Genomic DNA, 27337 nt, shown 5'->3' on the forward strand with positions numbered 1-27337 from the left:
TACAAGCTACATATTTCTTTTTATTTTTTCTCCCCAAATCATCAGCAACACTTTCAGCTAGATAACCAGCTAGGAAAACTAGAAAAAGTTATCATAAATAGTTGGCCTTAGGATAGCTGATATAGTTTCCGTTGGGAAGATGGACTCATGCAAAGAGAGGTGTTCTCTGTTATTTTGTGAACTTTGTGCTGGGTTGCACTGACTATTGTCAACATCTAATAATTTAGGCAAGGACCGAGGCTTTAGGAGTGAGGAAGGAAAGAATGGAGTGTCTGCAATTTTCCATGGACATAAGGAACAAGATGATGCCTCCACTGTCTAAAGGTTTTAGTGGCAATGCTTATGTACTAATTTTTGTTGCTTAAACAGCCGGAGAATTAGAGGAAGGAAGCCATGAAACTATAATAGAGAAGATAAAAGAAGCTAAGAACTCTGTCAACAGTGACTCTGACTGCATATATGGAAGCACTTGATGGGCCACAAGGCACTCTACCTCCTAACGAGTAAACTATAGTTTCTGATCGGACAAGGATGCCACTCCACAAGGTTGATTTTCTACATGGCGATGCAGCCTGTGCTGCTCCATTGGTTACTCCAATCCCTCAGGTTGCATACTCGATGCAAAATCCAAATGGCTCTGCAGGCATTGATGTGAGGGTTGGCCTGCTTCCACAGGCCCTGGATGCCTTTTCTCATTACCTTCTCATGAATCTGCAATAAACCTGAAGCATTGACCTTCCTATCTTTAGTAGCTTTCTTTTTTGTTTGGAGTGGGGGTGAGATCTAGGAGGTATCTAAAAAGATTATAAGGAAATGATTACTGATTATCATGGTAATGACATGTCACAATGACGTATTCTAGACATAGTTTTCTCAAATACATACAAGTAACATATGTGGAACTGTTGTTTGGTAGGAGACAATCAAGAACCATTTCTAGTCAATATTAACAGCGGGGGCACTTTTCTTGGTTGGAATAGTGGTTCTTTTCTTCAGTGTGGGGTCGTGATAATCTCAATGCCATCAATAGTGCAGAAAACACTTGCAGGAACGAGGCATTTTCCTAGTTCAATTCAAAGAAGTTCTAGGAATTGTTATTAGATTACAATGCTTTGCTTAATCAACTAGACAAAAAGAAAAAAAATTTTACTCTACTGAATATGAGAACAAAACAACTACTGCAATTAACATACAGTCCTCTAAAGAAAACAACTGGAATACATAGATAAATGGAGTACCAATTACACTAGGAAAAACTCAATCTGCATGAAGTGTAATGCTTCCGCAGATCCTTTTTTCTTGTGGGCTTGGCAGCATAAATCTGCTTTATATGCATGTCCTAAGAGAATAACCACCACATCCAAAGTCTCCTTCTGGTAACTTCACCTTGTCTTGTTCCTGCATCATTGAATCCTTGTTATTAAATGCCAGGGCTAGAGTTGATGAAGAGGTAGCGAACACAGCAAAATGCTGATAAAGGGATGTAAATCGAAATGATTCATCGAGTAAGAAAACAATGACATGGAGATCCCAGACAGCAAAATATTTATCCTAATGACTTGAATGTGGTGAAGGATGAAAACTGCTAGAATTTTCGGCTCAAAATTCACGGGGTAAGAAATGGGGATTTGTTTACAGCATTACAGGCAAACATCCAAACTATTCTCCTAATCAACAAGATATATCCGGTACACAGAGAAACAGACAAGCATCCAGACTATTCTCCTAATCAAGAATGTTTGGCCTCATAGGACATGAAAAACATAATAAACAAACAGATTCAAAGATGATGTGATAAGAAACTCAATCAGAACAAAAACAAGAACTGGCATCAACTTGCAGGCTATTATTCGGAACGCCATTTTTAAACCATGTTACAGTTGAAACATATATTTCATAATCAGAAGAAACAGTTAGAAAGTTCATAAAAAAAACATGGATACAAGGGTAGTGCTGCTTGAGTGAGAGCCAAATGGTAAGTGAGGGAAAATAAAAACTTTGTTGCTTAGAAGATTCTCTTATTCGATGGTTAAGGCTCAGAATATCATGCAAATTTTATATGCGATATTCAACAGGAAAAACAAAGGCATCTCCATAGGAATAGACAGGGATATGGGGGACTTGCCTGTTTCACCATTACACTCACCAAATCCTCCAAGGAGCCAAAATTATTCGAAACATAGCTGTCCTGCTGCTTCTGTTGACCTAGCAAATACCCATCCTTTGACCTCACTAATGTTTCCATTGCTGAACTTTCAACCTCATTATGCTTCATCAGTGAGCTGTCAACAAAATTTGACTGTCCTGCTGACCTGAAGCTTCTTGTTCTCTGAAAAATCATGTTATTTGGATCCAAACTCCGGCCAATGAGACTCCCATTACCATTAATAGGAACTGCAGAGTTTATTGTGTTAGACATGCCATTTGCGTGGTAAGGATCATCCTGTCTATGGTCATCCCACCCTAGCTGGCCATTATTGATTATTTGTCCAGCATCACTGTTCATTGTAGCCACTTGGCATTGTAGATCTGCTTTGGAGTCCTGTAAATGAATGGGCAGAGTAGAGATAGAAGAAACATCACAGTGATTATTCCTACTTTGCAAGGCCATTGTTGACATGCTGTCTCTGATGGAACTGGGATGCAGAGTAGATTGCTTAAAACAGTCATTTAAGGTAAAAGAACTTGATTGGACCCCATTTGACTGAACAGCATTGGACCAGTTGTCATTACATCTACCATGATCCGGGAAATGGGAAGAATATCCTGGATCTAAGGAACCTGCTGCGAGAGAAGATTGATTTCCAAATTTTTGGCCATCTTGGAGCCCTTGACCATGTCCTTCCAGCACCAAAGGTTTACCTGAAACACCAGCAAAAGGGCTGTTTGAGCTCCCAGCAATTATTTTCATATCTGTGGAACCACTGGATACAGGGAAAGTGGCTGTATCATCAAGATGAGTAGGAAGTTCCCTAACATAGTTGACACCCTTGTTTGATTGTATTTGATCAAGTTCTAATGACATTGGCATCCCCTGAAGTATGTTCCCATTATTTCCAGGGTGTCCAACTGGTTGGAAGTGACTTAAACCATTAGCTGAGTGCGGTGCACTCTGTACATGACCTAATCGAATCACTCCAGGAGAAGGAAGACCACGAATGCCCAGAACAGCAGGAGAATTCAACCTACTAAGCATTCCACTAGAAGGGAGAGATCTGAAAGGGGTGTTGTGAAACTGCCCAGATCCAGCCAAGTTGTGCAATCCCATTCCATTCATAGAATTCATTTGCAGATATGATGCATCTGAACTACCTAAAGCTGCCACCATATTAGCTTGCTGGTTTGCCACAGTGCTGATCCTTTTAAGGTAAAGCCTATATTTCTGCATCCAGGACAGTGTAGTTAGTTTCCCGGATGAAAATAATTATTCAATTTCAATTAAACCAGGAGAGGATAGAATATATGCCTGGAGATGGCTTGCCACATTTTCTCTTGTAAGCTTTTCAACATTCATCAAATCGAGAATCTTCTTTGGAACAGCCTCTGCATAAAAACAAAATGAATGAAAAGTAGAACAGAAATATAAAAGATCTTTGAATTAATTAACCAATGAGATTGATTTTGCTTAAAAAAAAAAAAAACAAGTTCAAGTACTAGAGAAAAGTCAAAAACCACATATTGTCTCCAATATTAACAAGGAAAAACAGTAAGCATATGCATGTGCACAATGGCGCATGCATGCACACACGTTCACTAAATGAATAAATAAATAAATATATAAAACCAGGGTCGTATACCCAAGAAAAACATCTTAAACGCCTCTAGTATGATGATGAGTTAAATAACATACTGTCAATGCCCAATTGATTAACAGCTGCCACAAACTTGCGATGCAGCTCCACTGACCATACAACCCGGGGCTTCTTTTGGGTTGCTGGATCCTCATTTTCATGTTCATTCTCATCACGATCCTCGTCCTCATCCTCATTCTGGTCTTTCCTTTTTTTATTAAGCTTCTGGTCAGGTATTGCTTCACTACTTCCTTGATTAGGCTTGTCTCGGTTATCCGAGCTGTTTCTGTCTTTGTTATCACATTTCCTTCTCCTAATTACATGTTGCCAGATGTTCTTTAGTTCCTCAATTCGAACAGGCTTGAGCAAATAATCACAAGCTCCATGAGTAATCCCCTTCATCACAAGCTTTGGATCACCATTTGCTGACAACACTGCAGTTCAACGTTATTCAATTAGTATCGAATCCCAATTGGACAACCACATACTGCAAAGATGTTACATTAACATGCTATGCAAGAAACAGTAAATTAAATGAACTTGTTAAACTGAACAGAACAAGATCCTAATTTTCGGCTTTGGAATCAACCAACAAAATGAGTTTTAATCAGACTAATAGAGTGAACTATAAAATTTTCAAAGATGTTGGAAATCTGGAAATGGCATGAAAATGATCATTTTCAAAATGTTTTTTGGAACTCCACGGGTCCATAAAGAATCTGCAACATGTTTTCCTTTAGATCAAAACTGAAACACAGAGAGCAAGAGACCATGTGTAGTGTTTTTGTCTTACTGATGACAGGCAGGTCCATCTCAAGCCCCACGAGCTCAAGCAATTTAAAACCGTCCATGTCTGGCATATGGACATCACTGATAACCAGGTCAAACTTGTTCTTGTTTTCTCTCAACATACTCAATGCCGTGATTGCTTGACTCGTCGTAGTAACTGCACAATCCACAACCCATATATTTTATAAGTCCAGATTGTGAAATTCCACAAAAATAGATCAGTTAAACCATAGAAAATCAATCGTTAATCTAGATTTATCAGGTTAAAATATTCAGAATCAACCGAAACTCGTAAAATCAATAATAAATTTAGATTTATTTAGAAAAGATCCAGAAGTGTGCCGTGCCAGTAAATCATAAGATTTCGAGCGCTTAAACTCAGAACAAATCTACAGAAATCTAACTCCAAAGAACTAATGACCCAAGAGTACAAATGCAATCAATTTAGAAGATCCAACAGTTCCAATCAGTATAACATACCAGTAGCCAAAACCTCAGAATGTCATTAGAGACAGTAAAGATTCAAAAGTGTAAACTTTAACATACAAAATCTTGTTAGAGTAGATACATATCTAAGTGCCTATCTCCCAAAAGTAACAAACCGGATCAAAGCAAGCAGAGAATATAGATTTCTTCTTTTCTCAAGAAACCAAGAAACAAGACAAGATGCTTTAATTTAACTCAACAGTTTACACAAACATCATGTTACAAAAACCAATTACATCAAACTTCTCAATCAACAAGGAGAATCAAAACCAAGAACAAAGATTATTCATGTCAATGGCTTATAACCATTCATATTTTACACAACTAACAGCGTAAATCTGACAAACAACAAAAACATCAAAGCCTTAACCTTAACAACAAAACATGAAAACAAAAACCCATGTCCAAAAAACATGAACAACTGAATGAAGCTATAAAAAAAAGAGAGACAAACCATTATACTGGCATCTACGAAGCAGAGTTTCCAGCAGTAAAAGACAAGTTGGGTCATCATCAACAGCCAAAACTCTCATTCCAATAGGAAACTGGTCTATATTGCCATCTCCGATTCCCTGCTCTACAGTCATTTTCTTTTTCTCTTCAAAACAATTTGTCAAAGCAAAGAATAAGATAAAGGGACTAATTTACCAAGTGGGGTGCTAGTATTTGCTTCAAAGATTGAAGCTTTAACTGGTTTTTGTTTAAAAGTTTAAAGCTCTTAACAAAAACCCATAAACCATAATAATGGCAGAGCTTTGCAATGAGTCAATTGAGAGAGAAAGTGGCAATAAAAAAAACAGTTGATTGGTTAAGTTGGAATATAGTATTTTAGAGATAGAGAAAGCTTTTAAAACAATAAAAAACATGGCAACGAACCAGAAATTCTATTTTTATTTGGTCCCTCTACTTTTGAATATTATTCTACTTTGATAGCTATATTCTTTTTCATTATAATATCATCCTTTGACTGTTGACTTTTTTTTTTCCTATGATCATTTGATTATTTTTTTCATGCACTCATATGCTCCTTCTATAAAGTACCTATCAAGTACCGTAAATAATCAATCACGAGAATATCATATTATATAGAGTGAAAAGTAAGGGATTCACATTAATACATAAAAAATATTAAATATTTATAATAATAATTTAAAGCCTTCACAAAATGACATTCTAACCATTTTTAACTATTGAGTTATGAGAATTATTCTTAGGACTCACTCATTAAATATACTAGATATTTCCAAATTGAATTTGAGAATAATATTCCATAAAAGAGGCTTTTTTAAGAAAAATGTAAAGTATTTATACAAAAACATAAAAAAATAAAAATAAAGCGAGATTTTACCACGAGATCTTTCGTAGAATCACTTCACTTCTGTGATGATAAATAGAATAAGGGGATAACAGCGAGAGGACCAAAGTAAATAAAAATTAAAATATGAGGAACCAAATAAAATAATCAAGCCTACAGTTTTTTGTGATGATAAAGAATACGAAATGTAAGGATATATTTGGACGGTGATGGAATGTGTGGACGGTGGAGAGTGAGAGGTTAAAAAGATAAAAGCTTTTAATATCAAGATTTGTTTTACCATTTTTGGTTGCGCGTTCTCTCCACGCGCATCTATTCTGGATTGTAATTGATATTCTCCGTTTTGGTGCAATTTTAGAATTATCTACTTTTCTTTTTCATTGTAAAGGAATTAATTGAAAGTAGTATTTTGCAATTTTCTACCCTATCTAGATATTAGTGGGAACAATGCTATTTTTACAGAATTTAGTTACAGGATTAGTTTTTTTTAGAAGATTAAAATACTATATATGAGTGGATTTCCTATCAGTGTTTGATTATTATCTTGAAATATAAAAATAAAAATAATAAGATAAAAAAACATGTTTTTTTGTTTTTTCTATTTAAAAATAAAATAGACTTATTTAAAATTATTTTAAAAATATATTTATTTTATATTACTGTTTTTGTCTTTTCAACTATGCATGTTTATATTTGTGTGAATTTTTATAAAATCATTATTATTTTTTTATTATTCCTATTATTTTTAAAAAATATCGGTATAATTGATTTTTTTACTAATTTTCTAAGGATGGGGATGAATAGTTAGTTTATTTGAATTTTTATTTGGGGCATTTTTAAAGCTTATTAAATATTCCTTTTTTTCTTTCTTTCTTTTAATAACAATTGACAATCTTAATCAGGGTATCTCTTTTTTATTTTATTTGATGCATCTATTTTGGGATTATAATTAAAATTTTATTTTTTCTCCTCACCCGTTTAATGGGTGTAAACTTGCTAGGAAAGTTTAGTAATTTGAATTTAAGCACATGAAAATTGAGAATTTCAAATCTTATTTCATTTTAGTTATAACTACTACTATAATTAGTTGCTGTTTAAGTACTTGGATCCTTGTGTACTTTTATGGTCTTAATTCTGAATTTCTAAAGGTTCGTCATCTTCTTCGCCTCTCTTCTCTACTTATATTAGAGTGAATTTATATCACCATCCCAATAAAATTAATTTTTAAATTTTAATATTACATATCTCAATACCAATATAAATACACCATATCTAGTTTTATTTATATAAAAACTTATAAAACACAATCCGTTTCATGACCCATTCCAAGATTTTAATTACAAGTTGGGTAAATAAACTCTTATTAATAAAAAATAGCATAATTTTAGGATTTTTTAAAATTAAAATAATATTGCTCTGAAAATAATAAAAAATCAAATCAAATTTTTATGTTGATTTTTAACATCAACCTAGTTTGATCAAATTAGTGGATAATATAAATAACGCTTAATAAACAACTATGTTTGTATATAATATATGTTATGTCTAGTGATTATTTTTATTATCAAATAAAAATATTTTAAAACGACTAACTCACATAAATAATATAAAGCGGAATGGTATTTAAATACTGAAAATGCACGAAACAAATCACAAAATTCGAAAAAAATAAAATAAAAAAGAGGGGGATACGGTGAAATGTTGAACCACAAGGCTTGAAAGTGGGGACCACATATGGAAGAGGCCTTTTCAGTAAGCGACAGGCAGAAACTGCAAGAACTTTAGCCCGCGTGAGCATGCTTCGCGGGTCATGTAGGCGCAGACCGTGCTCGACACCAAATCCCTGCATTAGTGTATTTGGTCAACTTTTCTCTCCATCCACTTTCTACTTATCCAATTCTTAATCTCATCCTAAAGCAAAATGTTATATCAATTTGATCTCTAATGTTTCAAAACTTTATCAATCAAGTCCTTTTGTCCATTTTTGTTCGCATTTCAAAGAAAGATATCGACGGAAACGCACACAAGGATTCAATCAAGACCATATAAAGTGTTGAGGATGCCATAAATAAATATTTTTATTTGGAAAAAAAATCAAGACATGAGCAATGCATGGTATTTTATATTTTTTTTAATAGTAACGATGAGAAACACGAGTCCACAACACCATAGCATATTGCTCGGGATATGTTTAGCTGTAATTTTTTTATCTTTAATTTTTTTTAATAAAAATCTATAACCACAAAAACAATTGAAATATCAAACATTTCCCAAGTCCCAAGGTGAGTAAATAGGTTTTTTGCTAGCAATAGTTAATCCTTGCAAGGAGAAACAGAGGAGTACAAATAATTGGTGCATGTTTCAAGTTGGGAGTGGCAGCTTAACCGATCCTTGCAGGCTAGGAAAGAGGACAAGGGGATTATTGGCCTGCGGTGGTCCAGCATTCCATGCAGCATCAGCTCAGGACGCATGGAAAGGGCCAAAAAGCCGCTCTCCCTGTGAGAGTGACAAGGGTGGAGTAGAGTGCTAGCTAGCTAGGGACTAGACGCGGGAGAGTTGGGAGAAGAGAATTCTTTCCACGAGAACTGTGCATTCCCTTGGTTTATGTACTTAGTTTATATCCTAGCTGTAATAATTGGCCGGTCTGGTTAGTTAACACAGTTCCCTGTCGATCAAGGCCTTTCTTTTTAGGTCCAGCCAGCGAGGATTCTTCAATTTCTTTTCAAATAATATGCATTTCAGACTTTACTTAAAAATAAAAACTTAATTTAACCCGAACCAGTCTATTGATTTCTAATTGGTTTGGTTCATGATAAAGAAGAGAAAGGAGATGATCTCATGTTATAGTTATGTGCTGAGCATTTAGGGTCACTGACCTAGCTAATATTATTGGCGCTAGTCGGACAAAACCCAACAAACTGCATCTGTTTTCATGGTATATATGATTAATGAAGAGTTGAGTTGATGCACGAGTTCTGCAATAAGCCATTGTCTATGTCATGTTGTCATTATTTATCGGTCGATCTCAAATCTAATGACTAGACTTAAATAGTTTTCTAACATGAACGATCCAATAAGTTTTTTCTTTAAAAATAATCAAATGTCTCAACAGTACTCCTTTATCTTGTTCCTTGATGTATGTACACAAGGAGCATTTTCATTGTTAATTCCGTGTTATTTTAATTATTTTGATATTTTATTACTGGGTCCACGGAAGATTTTTGAAAAGATGTTAAAGTAAGAGGAAGAGATTATTCTCAATTTCATTATAATTTCTCTTTAAGATTCAGAAAAAAGAAAAAGAAAAAAGAAGTGATTTCTTTATAATTCTTTTAACTCAAAATCTAATTACGAATGTTCCATCTCCCACCAAAAATAAAATTCATCTTAATACAAGGAAAAATTAATTCAAAAATATTATCTTAATTATCACCAAATTTTTATTTATTTTTGTGAAAATATTGAGAAGGGGCTACTCTTACCATGCAAGTCCACACAATAGAGGGCAGGGCTTCACTTCATCCACCAACCTTTTTTAAGTTGGTGGGAGAAAGGGTAATAATGAGTAATAGAGGCAATTAATTAAAGAAAAGCTAGCAAATCAGCATACACTTGAATGCCCACTATATATTTCGTGTGAGTGGATGAGACTATATCGTGTGTGGGTTCCAGATAAGGAGAGGAATGCCATCTATGATTAGATGATGTGATGTTTCTCTTCTAGATTAAGGGGATTTTTATCGTTACTGGGGCCTTCATAGCTTGATTGAAAGTGCCTTTTAATCAAGTCTTGTATGCACAAAGCTCATTAAGTAGACTATATATATCTAATCTCAACTTTCTCCATCATCCCTTCTTTTTACCGCTCAATAATGACTCAAGATGAAGAAAGTGTGAGTATATGCAGTGGCTGCCAGTATCCTGTCTTTGTGTTCTTGTACCCAAATAATAAACCTTAATTAAACATATATAATCCTTGCTCCATGATAAGTGCCTGGCCTTTGTGAACAAGGAAAGGGGCCAAACAGCAGCTTGGCACTACTAAACTGTCTCATGCTAAATTAAAAAGAGATGGGAGAAATATCATTATATATAGAGAGTTTAGTACCATGCACCCATACTCAAGTGTGTTGTGGATTAATGCATTGTTCATGCAGACGGTGAATAGGGTTTTTCCGTCTAAGCTATCGATTTCTTCTCGATGCAATTTTAAATTATATTAGTGTAGTTTTACATGTTAAGATTTCTTTTGATTTATATATTTTAGTTAAGATAAGAAGTAAGATGCATTAAGATGGAGAAGTAATTAAGCTATTAGTTATACTTAATACTAGCTTAACGTGTAATATGACATCTTAAGAAGAAAATTTAGTATGCTTTGGTGAGGATATTCCATTAAACTAAAGGATTTACGCATAAAAATTAAATCTATTTTCCCAGTCTGTTCAAGGATTAAATTAGTCATTTCAATGTTAAGATTCATAAGAAATTTATTATTTAGAATCTGGTCCTTGTTTAAATCTTGATCGATAACAAGCTTGGAAAATACATTAATTTTCCCAACTAGAAAGCCAAATTAATCCCTTCTTATTTTGTCATCATAGAAGTACCCTTTTATTAATGGGTCATAATCATATCCTCTAGATAAGGTTTGGTCATTGTCTCTCCGGCTAGGAAGAGAAGGTGACATGTTTTCATATCTTTTTTTGTTTTTAAAAAATAAAAATTTAAATTATCTTAAGTATATATTTTTATATATATCTTGATCTCTACAACCAAATATATTTTTATTATTTTTATATCTTCACTTCAATCCTAAAACACTAATCATATACAACCAATGACAATGTACATAAACTATTTATTGTATGATGTTGTAAAGTTGAAGCATGCATTACAAAAATATAGCACAAAATCTTTAACATGAAGGATCAATGACATGTTTTCATATCCTTTTTGTTTTTACAACATAGAAATTTACTCTAAAATTATCTCAATTATAATTTTTATTTCTTCAATCAAATATTATATTCTTATCATTTTTATATCTTCACTTCAATCCTAAAACACTAATCATATGCAATCCTATAACATGCTTTTTGGGTAAAATGACAATGTACATAAACTATGTATTATATGATGTTGTAAAGTTGAAGCATAAATAGCGCAAAATCTTTAACCTGAAGGATCATTGAGATAAGTCATTAGTTTTCTAAATCTCGGTGTTGCTTCCTACCACAAATCGAAGATCCTAGCTAGACCCACAAGGTGGATGGACGTCAGATCCCAATGAACTTGGTGATTATCCAAAGCACCAATAATCCTTTGACTCTAGCCCCATTAATATTCAAAAGGGTTGATGATCAGTTTAATTTGCATGATAACATGATTAACCCTAGCTTTCTCTACACAGCCAAAATATAATATTGTTCGAGCAATATAATATATTTTTCTAGAAGATTCATTTTGGGTGGCAAATCTTGAGATTCCTTAACTTTATGGCAAGTCACATGACCTCACTTTGTATGAATTCAGGCTGTAAGGGTATGGGGGGGAGAACAGCGTACCTTAGCTGCATAAGATGCTGCTCAAAGTAATAGTATATATGCGTATGCTGAATTCTAGCTAATGTTGTCGCCCATGAGGGGAATATTTTTAAAAACTTTCTGAAATTTGTGCCACTTTTATGAAAAATGTATAGTTGGCTGCCTAATTTTTTTTTATCAAAATTGCCTGGCATTGAGAGGAAGAATATGATTTGGTTGGTTAGTTGTTATTACTAATATATGCATCAATTATTGGAAATCATGGATGATGATATATTATTCAGTTACTAGTAAGTATACCTCACCAAAGTTATTAAATATGGTTTAACCCATCACCTCCTCAAGGTTTAAATTAATCTAAATTGATCTATTTCCAAACTTGATTTCTAATTATATATATATATATATGATACTTTCACCGATAATTTTAAATAAATTAAATATAATATAAAAAAATCTCAAAATAAGGTCAATTAGATTTGGAATTCAATAATAGATTATATCATCGTTAATACAAAAAGACATGTTTTGAATTTTTTTCTGAAAAAAAATATAATAAAATTATAATCGAGTCGACCAAGTGAAATCTCATCTAATTTAATTTAAAATTCAACTTGAATAAAAAATTAAGATAAAGAATCACCAAGTTGACACAGGATGATCATTTTACCAACAATGGATCTTAATCATCCATCTTTCCATTAAAACTGAAAAAAGAAAAAAAAATGAAAATAAAGGGGGTGATTATAAATCTTGTAGCTAGACTTGATGGGCACCCCTTGAACCCTGAAAACTTTACGATGAATAATCCACACAAAAATCTCATGTTCAAGGCCTAGTTCCAATTAAGTTGTACTGCCTATATAAAAATTTTAGAAATTAGAGTTTTGATCCAAGCATTATCATTCCATCTAGATGAAAAACATGTCATTATGATTGTTCTTGGTTAGTGTTTCAGTAAAAAAAAAATACATATAAAAGAAATATATATGTCTATTTAGATGCACAGTGATAAAAAGATAAAATAAATTTATCTCTCAAATCATTTTGAAATGAATTTTTATCTTCTTAAGACATAAAAAATATATAACTTGTCTCGTTACCTCAAAATTTTCTATCTCAAAATAATAACAAAACATCATCATCAAAAGGATGCACGGGGAAATGGTGTGTGACTCCAAGGTTCTATGTCAAGTCGTCGGGGATTGTCATTGTACTACATCTTGATCTCGTTTAGAATGAAGAAGATTTTCATCTTGCCTGTAGCTGTTAGTTCGAAATAAACTAAAGCAGGAAAAAAAAAAAAAACCCTAGAACGTGGATTGGGACAGTGATTGTTTGGAGAAGCTGCACCTCTCAAAAGAGGCGGGCAGGTGAAAATGATTGTAATCTACGACTAGGACACTAGACGAGGAAGCTTTTTATTTTATAGTTTTAGCTTCACTAAAACTTTCACTTAACAAATCAAAAGAAAAGTTGAGCGCATCGATCTACTTGTTTAGGTTAAGGAAACATACTGAATTCTTAGTTATCGAGATTTAAACCTTAAATTATGTTCAAAAACATTAAGATTTTCATGAATTTTATAGTTTTAATATGGATAACTACCGATGGAATTGAGACAGCGGGTTCCTGTTTGAGTGGGTTATTGCCACATCACCCATGGAGGGGTGTGTTTAATATATTATGAAATTAAAGATTTTTGTGTTAAGCTTGCTTTATATTTGATTTATAAATATATCTAATTTAATTTCTCATATTTTATAAAACATAAACTTAGTTTATTTAATTATTTTTTACAGCCGAGTTAGTTTAATAAACATTTACATAATTAATAGAAAAATATTATCACTATCTAAATATATTATTTTATTCTAACATGCAGCTTTAAATACGCGGTTGAATAATCTATTTATCTCTCAATAATTTGTCTATCATCAATCAGTGTCAATATTATTCGTAAAGCCCAGAACTAGCCAAAGAAAAAGAACAAATAGATGAGCATCAACTAGTCAAATATGGTTGGTGACTTGATGACTGATGATGCTCCGTTTTTCTTCCTCTTCAGTTTGCCTTTGCAAAAAAGCAAAGTCCTGTTCTAGGCTAATATATATATATATATATATTGACGTCTTTCAATTTGAACAGAATGAAATAAAAAATGGTTGGTTAATTAAAACTTCAAAGTTATTTCCACTCCCACGTCTTCGAAGCTGCAACTTTTCTCAGCGATCCCAAGAGTTCGAAGCTGCCAAAAAAAAAGAAGGAATAATTTTATTCAGTTTGCATTTTTTTAATAACTAAATAAAATTCAGATAAAAAGAAAAATAATAGAGTTAAATATAACTTAATCCATATAATTTGTCAAAATAAATTAATTACTTCACGTGGTATAGAAAAGAATTATATAGTGCTTTGATCAATGCTAACCAAAAAAAAAACCACACCATGCTTAATCTTGTAGTGTTTTATTCCATGCATTATTTTCCTTGACCATAATTTGTATTGAATTAACTAAAAAATTAGGCATCTTTACCTTGTTTTGAGATAATCCAATCCTTATCCTGGCCCAAAGCCCAGAAAAAGTATCCACCCAAGCCTCGAGACCTTGCAAACTGGACCTCCCAATCAATGGTTACGGAGTCATCATACCCAACCCAGAAGCCGCCAGCATAAGAGTAGTAGGACACAGTTTGTCCATCAAAGTTGACTATTGCATTGTTCTCCTTGTCAAATTCAAGAACCTGATAATAATCGAAGATCCCACCTCCAGGTCCTTCCCCTACAGCACGTGTTCCAATTCCATTAACATTCGGATCCAAGAGCTTCCACGTCCGGCCGTATAACTGGAGGCCCATCACTAGCTTTTTCGGCGAAACACCGGCTTGGATCCATGATCCAATGCCAAAACTTGTGCTCACATTGCTCTTTGGGTTATATAATGCTGCATTTGGTCCTGTGAAATTCTCCCGTGTACCATGGTAATCATAGCACATTGGATTGATCCAATCAGCATATTTATTTATAGAATCAGCAGGGTAGGATCTAGGCAGACCATATGTAGTGAATTGCGAAGAGTAATAGACCGCAGCAGTTAGTAGCAAACGTGGTTTGCCACTGGCGCTAGCTTCATGGACCAATGCTTCGTGCCATTCTTGAAGTAACAAAGCAAGGTTGATCATTTCGTGATCATTAACAGGATATTCCAAGTCCAGGTCTAGACCATCAAATCCGTATGTTCGAGCAACTTCGATGGTTGAATCGATGAAAACTTTTCGTGTTTCTTGGGCACCGGATAGGTTTGCGAATATGAGTGCAATAGCATCGCCCCCACCACCCCCCATGGACAGTAGGGTTTTTACGGGCGAATTTCGGGTACGTAGGTTTTCAATGAAGCCGGGTATTTTTTGTTGGTCGAATGGCGTGACATTAAGCTTGAATGTCACGGGGTCAGGCAAGAGGAACGCATAGAAAATGTGGGTGAAATATGAAGTGTCAATGGAGGAGGCTTCAAATCCTTCAAACGAAGGCCAATATGCTCCTTTAATTCCCTTACGATCCGGTGGTGAAGGATATGATTCTGGTGATGCAGGAACTAAACTAGTTGTATCGCATCAGAACTCTTTCATAACTTAGAATTCCTCAAACCAGAGGTTCTACTGCTATCAAGTGGACCGAGCTGCAACGTTGGAAGTCATTGGTTCACAGCCAATCATCCCTTTGTCATAATCCAATTCTTATCCCTTCCAAAAACAAAAGAATTTGCATTAAAATATTTTATACGCAAAAGTTGATTAGATTCTTAAAGAAAGACAGTTGTTCCCAAATGAAAAAAATAAAAAAAATAAAAAAAACACAATTAAGGATTAAATCAAACAAATAATGAATTCTCAAAAAGCCCGGAACGGGCAGAGCAGATACAAAAGATTAGGGATGATTTTCGATCGAAATGAAGAGCGCTTCCCAATCACAGCATCAAACTGTTGGGAAATTCCGACCGGTGATATTCTGATACTTGCTCATAGGAGAGCCAAGCACACTGAGACACGATATTTTACGTGGTTCGGCAAACCGTCTACATCCATAGGAGAAGCCATTGTATTATGTAGGGAGAGTAGAAGATTTACAACAATAGAGGAGGAGGAATCATCCCCTCTTTGAGCAACTCTCAACCTCACTCTATTTCTCTCTTTTTAGTGCTGCAATGGAAGCCTACTCTCTTCTACATTTCTCACATCTTTGGCTCTTTTCCTTCTCTCATTTTGCTCTCTAACATATGCCTCTATTTATAGGTATTCATGAAGGCTTTTCTTGGTTTATTGTCAACATTGGTGGCCACCAACTCTAGCTCATTCAACAATGGTGGCTACCAATGGTCAATGGTTGGTGCCTTACATGAAATGGAAACCAACCTAACAATCACCCCCTTTGCCATTCATGTGGGGCAACTGTCCTCTTGCTTCTTCAACACAAGCTTGCATCTTGCAGCTCTTCCAAGCTTTCCATTCTGAGAGCATCTTTGGCCAAGTTTCTAGGTACTCGCCAAACCTTTCAATCATCAGAGTAACCAAAGCGCACATTTTCTCACACAAAAGGATCACTATAACCAGATGGTCTGCCACATCACATCTGAATAGTGTTAACGTTTGTCTCTGGAACAACATTCCCCTTCGAGCGTATCAACCATGCTCGGTCCGGAATGATTCATCAAGCCTCACATCAAGGCTTATAACACCCCCTCAAATGAATATTTCAAGTGAGACAGTTATTATCTGAGTATTTCAATATGATAACAAGCTCACCACTATTCCAAGAGTCTACTCATCCGGGAGTTACGTCTGCCCTCTGTTCCACCCTAGGAACCACGCCTTACTTCTCCATGAGTCTCCCACTCTTAGTCTCAAGAGTCCAGGTAGCTTTCCACCTTTAACCATGGGGGCAGCCCATAAAAGGTAGATCCATATCTGTCTTCATACTCTGAGTATTACAATGCCATTACCGAGCTCACCACCTTGACAAGAGTCAACTTGTTCCCGAAACCTGTGCATGCCCTCTGCTCCTTCATAGCAGCCGCGTCTTAATGCTCCACAAGTCATCCACTTATTGTCCAAAACAAATGTCTTCTAGCTCATTGATCTTTAGCATGGGGACAATATCCATGAAAGTCAATCCTGTATTTGTCTCCATACTCATCATAACCCTTTTATTGGCTATCCATCTGTCCACTCATACCTAGCCATCACATTGGCTCTGAGGCGTTCTGAACTGGGCTCCTTCCACGACCCTCACACCTTCTCCTGAGGTGTCTCCGTTCGTTGTCATGCGGCGGTCTGATCATGGGCTCATCTCATAGCCCTCACACCTTCTCTTTAAGGTGTCTTCGCCTTTTATAGGCGGTCGTATCCTCCTTCAGCTAAGATGCTTCAAAGTGGCTCCATAAATTCTTTGCCACTAATTACATAGAAAGAGAAAGTTGCGGTATACTCCTCGCAATCTTCCACCTCAATTTCTATGTTTGGAGCTTCTACGCCTTTTTGCTTAACAGCTCCACCCACACCAACTCCCTTTGGTGTTTTCGCCTTTCATCATAGGCGATCGCCTTTTATCACAGGCGTTTGCATCCCCTCAATTAGATGCATCTACAACAGCTCATCTTTTCATCCTTGCATGCATCGGAAAGGTCCTTGCTTGTTGCCTTTATCAAGAGCACAAAAGACTTCTTGTTGTACAACTTTTTCATAGTCTCTGCTTTGAGCTTCATCCGGGAACTCTTCTTCTCCTTGCACCTGTTGTCTCATTATAGTACCTCGTTGGATCCTCCGGGTACTCCTACACAATCTTCATGTGCTCTCGTGCAATTTTGGTTCTCCAGATTTCTCCCTATTCCTTGCTTATGTTTGACAGCAGCTCATCCTGTCATAAAATCTATCCAAGTCAAAATAGGGTGTCAATCTTTATCCCTTTGCTGTATTTCTCTTCTATTATCAGGGTCTTCATCAATTCTCCCTTCGAGAAATTATAGTCACCGAATCTAACTTCCTTGGAGAAATCACCACTCCATCAGATCCTTGATCATATGGAACCCAACTGTTCCTTTGTGCCGTCATCCTGCTAGTCTTTAACAGTTTCATAACAAATTGTCAAATATACGAAAATAGTACCGTATGGATAATCCTTCCACTAAGCAAGTTCCCAGGAAAGATTGGAGGGGTCACAACGGTCCCGCTTAAAACCCAATCTCCTAGCCAGAACTTCTTAGGCCATATCTATCCATCGTACTGTCTTTTCGTATATACAACCATTTGCTAGCTTTGTCGCGGCTTTCCTTTACAAGTGATCTGGGGTATCCTTGTTTTATACCTGATTTCTCAACATCTGGGGAGACTACCAGTGCTTAGATTCGTCAAGATTGGTCTTCATCAAATTTCACTCTTCACCTCAAATTGTCCAAATGATCGGGTGTCCAGAGTGTCCCAATTTTACCTTCCCTCAAGGCAATAAAATTCCCCACATAATAGTTCAACACATGTAATTGGGCAAACATGTGTGATTTCTTCATCTTCAGCTCCATCGACCACCATGATGACCATCAGATGCCTCCTGATCGAGCAATCTCTCTTTAATAATTCATCACTGCCATTTCTGATCTCAATCTCAATGATCGGACCATACCATTGCATCCGGAATGATCAAATTAGCTGGAAACAAGTCTGAAATCGTCCAAATCGCACTTCCGACGGCTAAGATTTGATCAAAATAATTTTGGCCTGATAAACGGCCCAAATTCAATCTCAGAACCGGTTGCATGTAGACTCCGCCACACAGAATCCTGTCCCTCGGCTCGGCTCCAACTCAGCTCGGATCGGCCTTGAATCTGTAAAATCTAACCTTACAGATGTGTCCGGAATGGCCAAAAATGTTAAAAACGACACTGAGATCATCCGAATCGGACTTCGGATGACTCAGATTTAAACAATCAAACTTTGGGATCACTGGACGCTGCAGATGAACCACATGGCAGGAGGAATAGTCGCTGCACCACACTGGATCAAAACCCAGTGAGCTGACGTGGTTGTGATGACGTGTCAGCCATGTAGGACATATGGGGTCACCAAATCTGATGTGGCAGTCCCAGATGGATTTTTGGTGATGTGGCAGAGCTGACTGTGCAGAACTGCTGACGTGGCTGTTTGAATAGTCAGAGTGCTGATGACTGTGGCTGTTTGACTAGTCAGAGTGTTGATGAGTCAGGTGACATGGCTGATGACGTGGACAGTTACCCCGCCGGTGCGTGCGGCGGTTTCCGACGTCCGATTTCGACGCGGTTTTCACTAGTGGCTTCGTCTCTTCCTCCTCTACACAATGGTATGGTCAAAACATAATTTTGACAACTTTTATTTTTGAGTAAAATAAAACATCACTTTAAACCAAAAGCTCTGATACCAATTGTTGGGAAATTCCGACCGGTGATGTTCTGATACTTGCTCATAGGAGGGCCAAGCACACTGAGACACTGTATTTTACAAGGTTAGACAAACCGCCTACATCTATGGGAGAAGCCATTGCATTATGTAGGGAGAGTACAAGATTTACAACAATAGAGGAGGAGGAATCATCCCCTCTTTGAGCAACTCTCAACCTCACTCTATTTCTCTCTTTTTAGTGCTGCAATGGAAGCCTACTCTCTTCTACATTTCTCACATCTTTGGCTCTTTTCCTTCTCTCATTTTGCTCTCTAACATATGCCTCTATTTATAGGCATTCATGGAGGCTTTTTTTGGTTTGTTGTCAACATTGGTGGCCACTAACTCTAGCTCATTCAACAATGATGGCTACCAATGATCAATAGTTGGTGTTTTACATGAAATGACAACCAATCTAATGCAAACACCCCTCTACTTGCTCAAGGAGGATGTATAAAATGATTTTCCCTGCATACATTTATACATGAGAGCCATAAGGTGGAAACTTCCTTGTGCAGGAATTTATTTGTCTTGGTCATGATCGAAGATTTCTTAATTACGTTGGACACGTACAAAGAAGATAGACAGTTGCGTCTGAAGAGGTGTAGAATACCATGGTCTTAATTTGGGTTTCAGCCATGGTGATGCTTCCCAAGATATTTGGAACAACATTCATGTTTTTTTCTTAATTTTGTTACATCCTTCTCCTTCTTCCGTCTCTTATCAATCAACAGAATGATATTTAGACAGTCGTTTGCTGTTTGTTAGAAAGAAGATTAAGAGCCTTCTTGGCACTTCTTTGAACTGATTTTATTTTGTTTGTGGAAAATTATCTCTCTCTATTAGGCTCTGTTCAACATGATCTGTGTTCTAAATCAATTTATAAAAATCATGCCAAAAAGAATTATAATCTTCCTGTTGGGATTTGCCATGAGTAATTTTGTAACGGGTTACAAATACAGGATTATTGTATAATTTTTCATTTTTATTTCGTGAACATCTTGTGTGACAATCACCATTATTCGAGATGGAATATTTAATTGTGTCCTACGTGTAGACTAATTTAAATTGTTATTAAGGAAAATGAAGTATTTGTCATGATTATTATAATATTTATGTTGGAGTTTCAGCTATGGATCTATTCTGATTTTTTTATTTTATTTTTTTGTGAAACAGGAGAGATATATTATTTTACACCATTATGTGCTTAATAAAATTATTATATTCCATGATTAAAAAAAATACGAGGCTCTGCATTGGGTGATCATCCTTCAAGCATTTTTATATCATTTTCTCAGTTTTTCTCCTAGTTTTTCATTGCTTGTGTTAAACAACAAATCTAACTCCCCCTAACTACCCTAATTATTATTTTAGTTTTTGTTATCATGTGAAATTAATCCGAACTTTAGGTAGCTTGTGCCTCACCATTTAAAGTATTTTTGAAAAAATATTATTTTATTTATTTTATATTTTAGGTTGTTTTGATATATTGGTATCAAAAATAAATTTTAAAAAATAAAAAATATTATTTTAATATATTTTTAAATAAAAATATTTTAAAAAATAACTATCATTATAATTTCTAATAAACCGTAAATCTACTAGGGTTTTTTTTTTTGGCATCTTGACTAGAAAATTTATACATATTTGCTTATTTATGTACAAGTACAAAGAAGATGGAATGTTGCATAAAATTGTCTGACTTTTTATTCTATTTATTGAAGTGTCCAAAATTTGATGTTGATTTTTTTTTTTAAGGATTGAGATTGAAAAATATTGATGTGATCAAGATGCATTGACATGTGGTAAAAATAATTCCATTAAAAAAATTAAATTTTTTTTTATAAAAAATAGTTGTCAAGAATTATTAAAAAAAAAAACAAAGTAAACTAATCACACCAAAGTTTTGCTGATCCCATGAATTTATTTTTGCAAATCTTGTACTATATTTAAAAATCCTATGAAAATTTTTATGGTGCTTGATAAAATCTTATATGCTTGTAATATTTTTTGTATTGATATTTCCTTTTCTTTGTATATTTTTGAGACTTCAAGGTGCTTGATAAAAACAATTAAATTAGAGATTAATTTTATTAAAATTTAAATTTATATAATAAAAAACAATTAAAAAAAGCACTTTAAAAGGAGCCCATCATTTTAATTATAGTTATTAAATCTAGTTTAGAAGTTGATCCAATTAAAAAGTTGAATTAACTCGAATTAATTTGTGAAATGATGGTTATTTACTTATTTACGGGGTCAGGTGGTTAAAGAAAGAAATGGAAAAGGAAAGCAATTATAAAGAGGTGAAGTGGGATCCAAGGTGACAGGGCATAGGCAAGGGAGAGGATGATCTTATTGGTTGTTGGTTGTTTTGTGCAGATATCTCCAAGTCTCATCACCATCTCCTCTTACCCTCTCTGGCTCCTTGACATGCTTTCCCCTAGGGTGAAGCACAGTCCTTGCTTCTTACGCACTCATGCTTCAAAGCTTAAAAGCACCACACGAATCCTCTCTCTTTTACATCTTTTCCCTGCAAATTCCTTTGGTTTGTACATGCTTGAAAACATTAGCGAGAGAGAGATGTGTTAAAGACTCGTCGGGTTGTTGCACCAACCGGTTTTTTAACAAACCCGGACCGATCTAATCACCAGGCTGGGTACCAGGTCGTCCAGATTTAATAACTAAGATTTTAACAGGCTCCATCTACGGTGGATTAAATGTTATGTTCAACTTTCAATGGATTGGTTTCTTTGATATGCTCATGTTGAATCTGGACAGTCATAAACACTTATCTTCTTTTTTTTTACTTTAATTTGTACAAACCAAGCTAGCCTGAAAAATAATAAAATAAAAGTGTGGAAAATATTTATTTATTTTATTAAAATTGTGTGTGGGTACACCGTATATCCTTTACCGAATAATGCTTGAAGACTTGAATCTTCATGAGTAAGAGATTTGGTGTTTTACAAGAACATGTAGGTGAAGACCTGACATGTTTTTGCAACGTGTAATTTAAAGATATGTGCAATATTTGATGGCTTCTTTGATTTATCTTTGAAGTATTGAAGGAAAACCCTGCAGGATATCAGGCTTAATTCAATAGATCTTCGATATGATGAAAAGCAAGTTTGGAAGCTTTTCTGCATAGCTTCTGTACTTAAGGAGCTTGTCTTACTTATTTGTTTCTTTTTTAAGAGGGAAGCCCTGTATAGATCATAGTTATTAACCCCGGTCTGGAAATTGACCTAATTAAGGAAAAAAAAATTAATATTTCATATGAAAAAATCTATATAAATATAAATTATACATATTATAAACAATAAAATTTAAAAAAATATTTTAAAAAGTTTTTTATCCCACATTGAAAAGATATAACTTTTTTTTTGGGAACATATAGTATTTATATTAATAAGTTTCAAATCCCACATTAAAAAAACATGATTTTTTTTCATTGGAGTATAAAGTATATATACGAAAAGGTTTCAAATCCCACGTTGAAAAAATATTAAGTTATCTTTTTAAGTTAAAATATTTAAACTAAAATGTTTTTTTTATCTCAAATTAAAAAAACATGATTTTTTTTTTGAGAATATAGAGTATATATATGAAAGGGTTTCAAATCCCACATTGAAAAAATATTATGTCATCCTTTTAAATTGAAGTATTTAAACTAAAAGATTTTTTATTCCACATTAAAAAAACATGATTTTTTTTCTTTGAAACATGAAGTATATATACTAATGGGTTTCAAATCCCACATTGAAAAAATATTATTTTTTCATAGGAGTATAGAGTATATATACAAAAAGGTTTCAAATCTCATATTAAAAAGATACTATATTATCTTTTTAATTTGAAATATTTAAACCAAAAATTTTTTTATTCCACATTAAAAAAATATGATTTTTTTATTGGGAATATAGAGTATATATACGAAAGGGTTTCAGAGCCCAGGTCATGGATTGACCCGCCGGGTCACCCAGGTTTGACCGGACTGTTATTGTAGCCAGTCTTTTATTAAACCCGAACCGGTCCAGGCACTAGGTCGACCCGTCGGGCCGGACGTCTTTTATTAAACCCGAACCGGTCCAGGTACTAGGTCAACCCGTCAGGCCAGGCCGAGTTTAATAACACTTCTGTAGACCCGGAGGAATAAATATAGAATTTCAACGTGACAAATGCCGTTATTTGATCTTTCAGGACGAGTTTGGGTTGAATATTGTGGATATTTTGTTCGTCAAGATTTTACGGTCTTTGTGTTGGCATTTGTATTGTTTATTACTCTCCAAAAAAACTATGTAGCAGGAAGGTAATTGATACAAATGAAGGTAATAAATTACATGATTCATGACATTCACCAAGTTCATCTAAAATGAAGCTTTGGCGGAATATCTAACACAGACAATAACTCCTCTTGAGGGGAGGGGGACGCTATTGCCAGCTAAGCCATTGGCGATGACTTGACAAGTTGTTTTTCACAAGATGGCCAGGTATACTGTAAAAATTCAGCCAATAACATTTCTGTGAACCTGTATATCTTCCAATTCCATCGTGCTGAATAGCTTCGGCAATGGAGGCCAACGAGATGTAAGCTCTGTAGAAACTTGTCGCATTGTTGGCCGATGATGGGGATCGGTCTGCAAGCAAGCAAATGCTAGTTTTGCAACATGTGCCATACCTTTCGCAGGTTTGATTTCAGGAGGCGGGAGGCGCTGGTCTAAGACGTCCTTCAGGAGTGTATTGTGACAGATTGGTGATGATGAGGAGGTGGAAGCAGAGAACATCAGAGATGAGATGAAATCGCCAGGATGCTTTCCCATCATTACTTCCAATGTTACAACTCCAAAGCTATAGACATCACATTTTTCATCCACTTTCATTGTGTATGCCAGCTCTGCAAACGAGACTGGTCATGCTATATTTGCAAAAATAATTTACTGCACCTAAATGCAGTATTGCATTTCCTAATTGCGTTTGTGCTCAAATAAAAACCAGCTACCAGTATATATTATGGCATTTTAGTTGGAAATCTAGTAATATGAATCAAAAAGTACTTCAAAATTGCTATATAAATTGCGAAACTGAGGGTGCACTCAATTTTGTTTACAACCTATGAATAGAGCCATACTTCGGGTTTCATTTCTAATCTAGAAAAGAACTTTAGAAAGATTACCCAAGCATTTCCAATATGCAAACAATGTCAGCAGGAAAGAACAGAATCTGCTGACAAGGAAAACATATTTTACCTGCGGAGCGTGTTGCAACTGATCATATGTTTTCAAGTAATTTCGTTTTCAGCATAATGTCACAGAATTAGCATAACGACCTTAGGATCAGTTTCGGATTAATCAATCATAAATGCATATTCTTAGTGATTGGTTAAAAATTTTCAGAAATTAAACTAACCTATTGTAGAAGGTGATATATATTGAATCTTAACTACGTACCTGGAGCTGTGTACCCAAAGGTGCCAGCAAATGATGTCCAATTGGATGAGTCAGGCATTAAGAGCCTAGCGGTGCCGAAGTCAGAGACATGAGCCTCATATTCTGAATCCAAAAGAACATTGTTGCTGGAAATGTCTCTATGAATAATCGAAGGAGAGCAGTCATGGTGCATGTAGGATAAAGCATTTGCAACGCCTTTGATAAGGTTTATCCTTTTATCCCAATCCATCTTTGCTGCTTGTTCCTCGTCGTTCAGTACCTTTCTTAAACTTCCCCTTTCCACAAATTCATATACCAAAAATGAATGTTTGGCATGCGAGCAGAAACCATACAGCTTCACAATGTTTCGATGCCGTATACACATTAAGACATCAATCTCGCTTCTAAAAGCTTTCAAGGTGGTCATCTCAACTTCTGCTGTTTGGTGGAACTTCTTCACGGCAAGGACCTGTTCTGATGGAAGTACAGCTTTGTAAACTACTCCATACCCTCCTGTACCAATGCAATATTTGGAGTTGAATTCCTCGGTAGCCTCAATGATGTCCTCGTAGCGCAGTTCCCCACCAGGGCACCATCTCGCGGGAACATCTCTTTGTGGTGTTTCCATTAACCTTTTATTTCTTCTTCTTTGGAAAAAGATAAGAAAACATACCATCAGGCCCAACAAACCACCCAGCAGAGAAAATACAGTAAAAACGACAACTTTGGGGCCCTTCTTGTGCACAGTCTTGTTTTTCATGAGAGCTGCACAAGCCTCCAAACCAGTAGCATTGCCACACAGGTTGGTGTTGTTACGAATTGCTTCAAATGGTGCCTCACGAAAGGCTTTGATGTCAGGAATGGGACCCTCTAACTTGTTATAGGACACATCCACTTTAGTGAGGCTTTGCAGTTTACTAAAACTGGTTGGAATGAGACCAGATAGCATATTATGGGAGAGGTTTAAAACCTCTAGCCGCTGCAGCTGTCCAAGCTCCGGCGTTATATCTCCCATCAGGGAATTCCAACTGAGATCAAGACTTTGAAGAGACTGCAAAGACCCCGTCTCAGCAGGAATAATCCCTGTGAATCTATTCTTGCTTATATTCAAGAATATCAGTCTTGAGCACTTGCTAAGCTGTTTAAGAATCGATGCACTAAAATTGTTCGCGGCCAGGCCAAGCCTTTCGAGATTAGATAGCGATGCGACATCGAATGTAATATCACCTGAAAGTTTGTTATCGTTGAGTTCAAGTATAATCAACTTTAAATTTCCCAATTCTTTTGGAATTCTCCCAACTAGTTGATTTGATGAGAGGTCAAGAGCTTGTAGACGAGGTGCCTTTCCAAGAGCAGCTGGTATTTCTCCAGATATTTTGTTTCCAGAAATTCTGAAAGTTGTCAGATTGCTAAACTGCTCCCATTTCCATGAAAGTTCACCATGCAATTCATTATCACTCAAATCCATGTAGTACAAGTGGGGATGTGTGCCAAAAGCTTCAGATATGTTTCCATTAAGTTGGTTTCTCTCAAGTCTGAGTCTCACCAAACGGCTGCAATTTTTCAAGCTTTTCGGGATAGGTCCCGTGAAATAATTGTCCAACGCACCAAAATACGAAAGCAATCCACCAAGGCACACATCTTGTGGTAGATTTCCAGACAATCTATTAGAACCTATTTGTAAAAAAGACAAATGTGTAAGATTGTTCATTTCTGGAGGAACGGGACCAGAAAGATTGTTCTTCCCAAGGGAAAGTGCAGATAAGCTTCTTAAATTGCCTAGAGATGCTGGTATTGCACCAGTTAGATAATTAGATGTCAAATCTAAACTAGTGAGAGATTTCATATTTCCTATGGAAGAAGGGATTGGACCTTCAAAATTATTATCGGGCAAATGAAGGGTAGATAGATGTTCAAGCATTCCTACTTCCCTAGGTATGAAACCAGAGAGTTTGTTTTCGTAAAGGTAAAGAAAAGACAAGTTGCTTAAGTTTCCTATGGACGTAGGAAGAACACCACTAAGGTTGTTTTTTGAAAAATCAAGCAAATAAAGAGATACTAATTTTCCAACCTCTGGTGGTATGTTGCCAGAAATGCTATTTAAAGACAAGTCAAGGATGATGAGTTTAGAAAGGTTACCTATATGGGAAGGAACTGACCCGTAGAGCGAGTTGTTGCGAAGGATAAGCTTAATCAAGCGAGGAAAGGAAGAGAATCTGAGACTATTAAGCGTACCTCTCAACCTATAATGAGACAGACTTATGTTGGTGACAATACCAGACGTGTCGCAACGGATTCCTACCCAGTTGCAAGGCCTGTCTCCGTCCCATGAAGACAGGAGAGACTGGCTTTGGTTATCAAGACTGACTTTCCATTTTAGAAGAGCTTCTGCTTGTTTCCTTCCATTTGCTACTTCAGCTCCAGTAGCTGAGTAAGCAAAAGAAGTAAAGAAGGAAGCATAAGCAAGTAAGGAAATAAACAACAAAGGTATGGATAAAAGCAAGATTCGGGAAGCCAT

General features: G+C 35.6%; 3 protein-coding genes across 5 annotated transcripts; all 3 read right to left on the reverse strand.

Moving 5' to 3' along the window:
- Positions 1-382: 382 nt before the first annotated feature.
- On the reverse strand, positions 383-5878 carry RR12 (response regulator 12). Of its 3 annotated transcripts, none has more exons than XM_011041288.1 (7): positions 5521-5878; positions 4585-4737; positions 3851-4225; positions 3467-3543; positions 2126-3382; positions 1239-1398; positions 383-794 (listed from the first exon to the last, which is right to left on the reverse strand). In XM_011041288.1, the coding sequence occupies exons 1-6, from the start codon at positions 5651-5653 to the stop codon at positions 1327-1329; spliced, it is 2067 nt and encodes a 688-aa protein (XP_011039590.1). In that variant the 5' UTR covers positions 5654-5878; the 3' UTR covers positions 383-794; positions 1239-1326. The 3 variants fall into 3 exon arrangements, with proteins under 3 accessions (XP_011039590.1, XP_011039588.1, XP_011039589.1); XM_011041286.1 differs by having other exon boundaries at positions 886-1398; XM_011041287.1 differs by lacking the exon at positions 383-794 and adding an exon at positions 968-1063.
- Positions 5879-14125: 8247 nt separating this feature from the next.
- Positions 14126-16024, reverse strand: LOC105136184 (acidic mammalian chitinase-like). Its single transcript, XM_011041424.1, has 3 exons — positions 16000-16024; positions 14464-15507; positions 14126-14175 (listed from the first exon to the last, which is right to left on the reverse strand). Exons 1-3 carry the CDS (start codon positions 16022-16024, stop codon positions 14153-14155), a joined length of 1092 nt encoding a protein of 363 aa, XP_011039726.1. The 3' UTR covers positions 14126-14152.
- Positions 16025-23772: 7748 nt separating this feature from the next.
- On the reverse strand, positions 23773-27151 carry LOC105136099 (probable LRR receptor-like serine/threonine-protein kinase At4g08850). The gene is made up of 3 exons (XM_011041292.1): positions 26878-27151; positions 24841-26661; positions 23773-24287 (listed from the first exon to the last, which is right to left on the reverse strand). The coding sequence occupies exons 2-3, from the start codon at positions 26528-26530 to the stop codon at positions 23899-23901; spliced, it is 2079 nt and encodes a 692-aa protein (XP_011039594.1). The 5' UTR covers positions 26531-26661; positions 26878-27151; the 3' UTR covers positions 23773-23898.
- Between the last annotated feature and the right edge of the window lie 186 nt (positions 27152-27337).

Source organism: Populus euphratica, unplaced genomic scaffold, assembly GCF_000495115.2.
Source record: "Populus euphratica unplaced genomic scaffold, PopEup_1.0 scaffold51.1, whole genome shotgun sequence".
NCBI classification, from domain to species: domain Eukaryota; kingdom Viridiplantae; phylum Streptophyta; class Magnoliopsida; order Malpighiales; family Salicaceae; genus Populus; species Populus euphratica.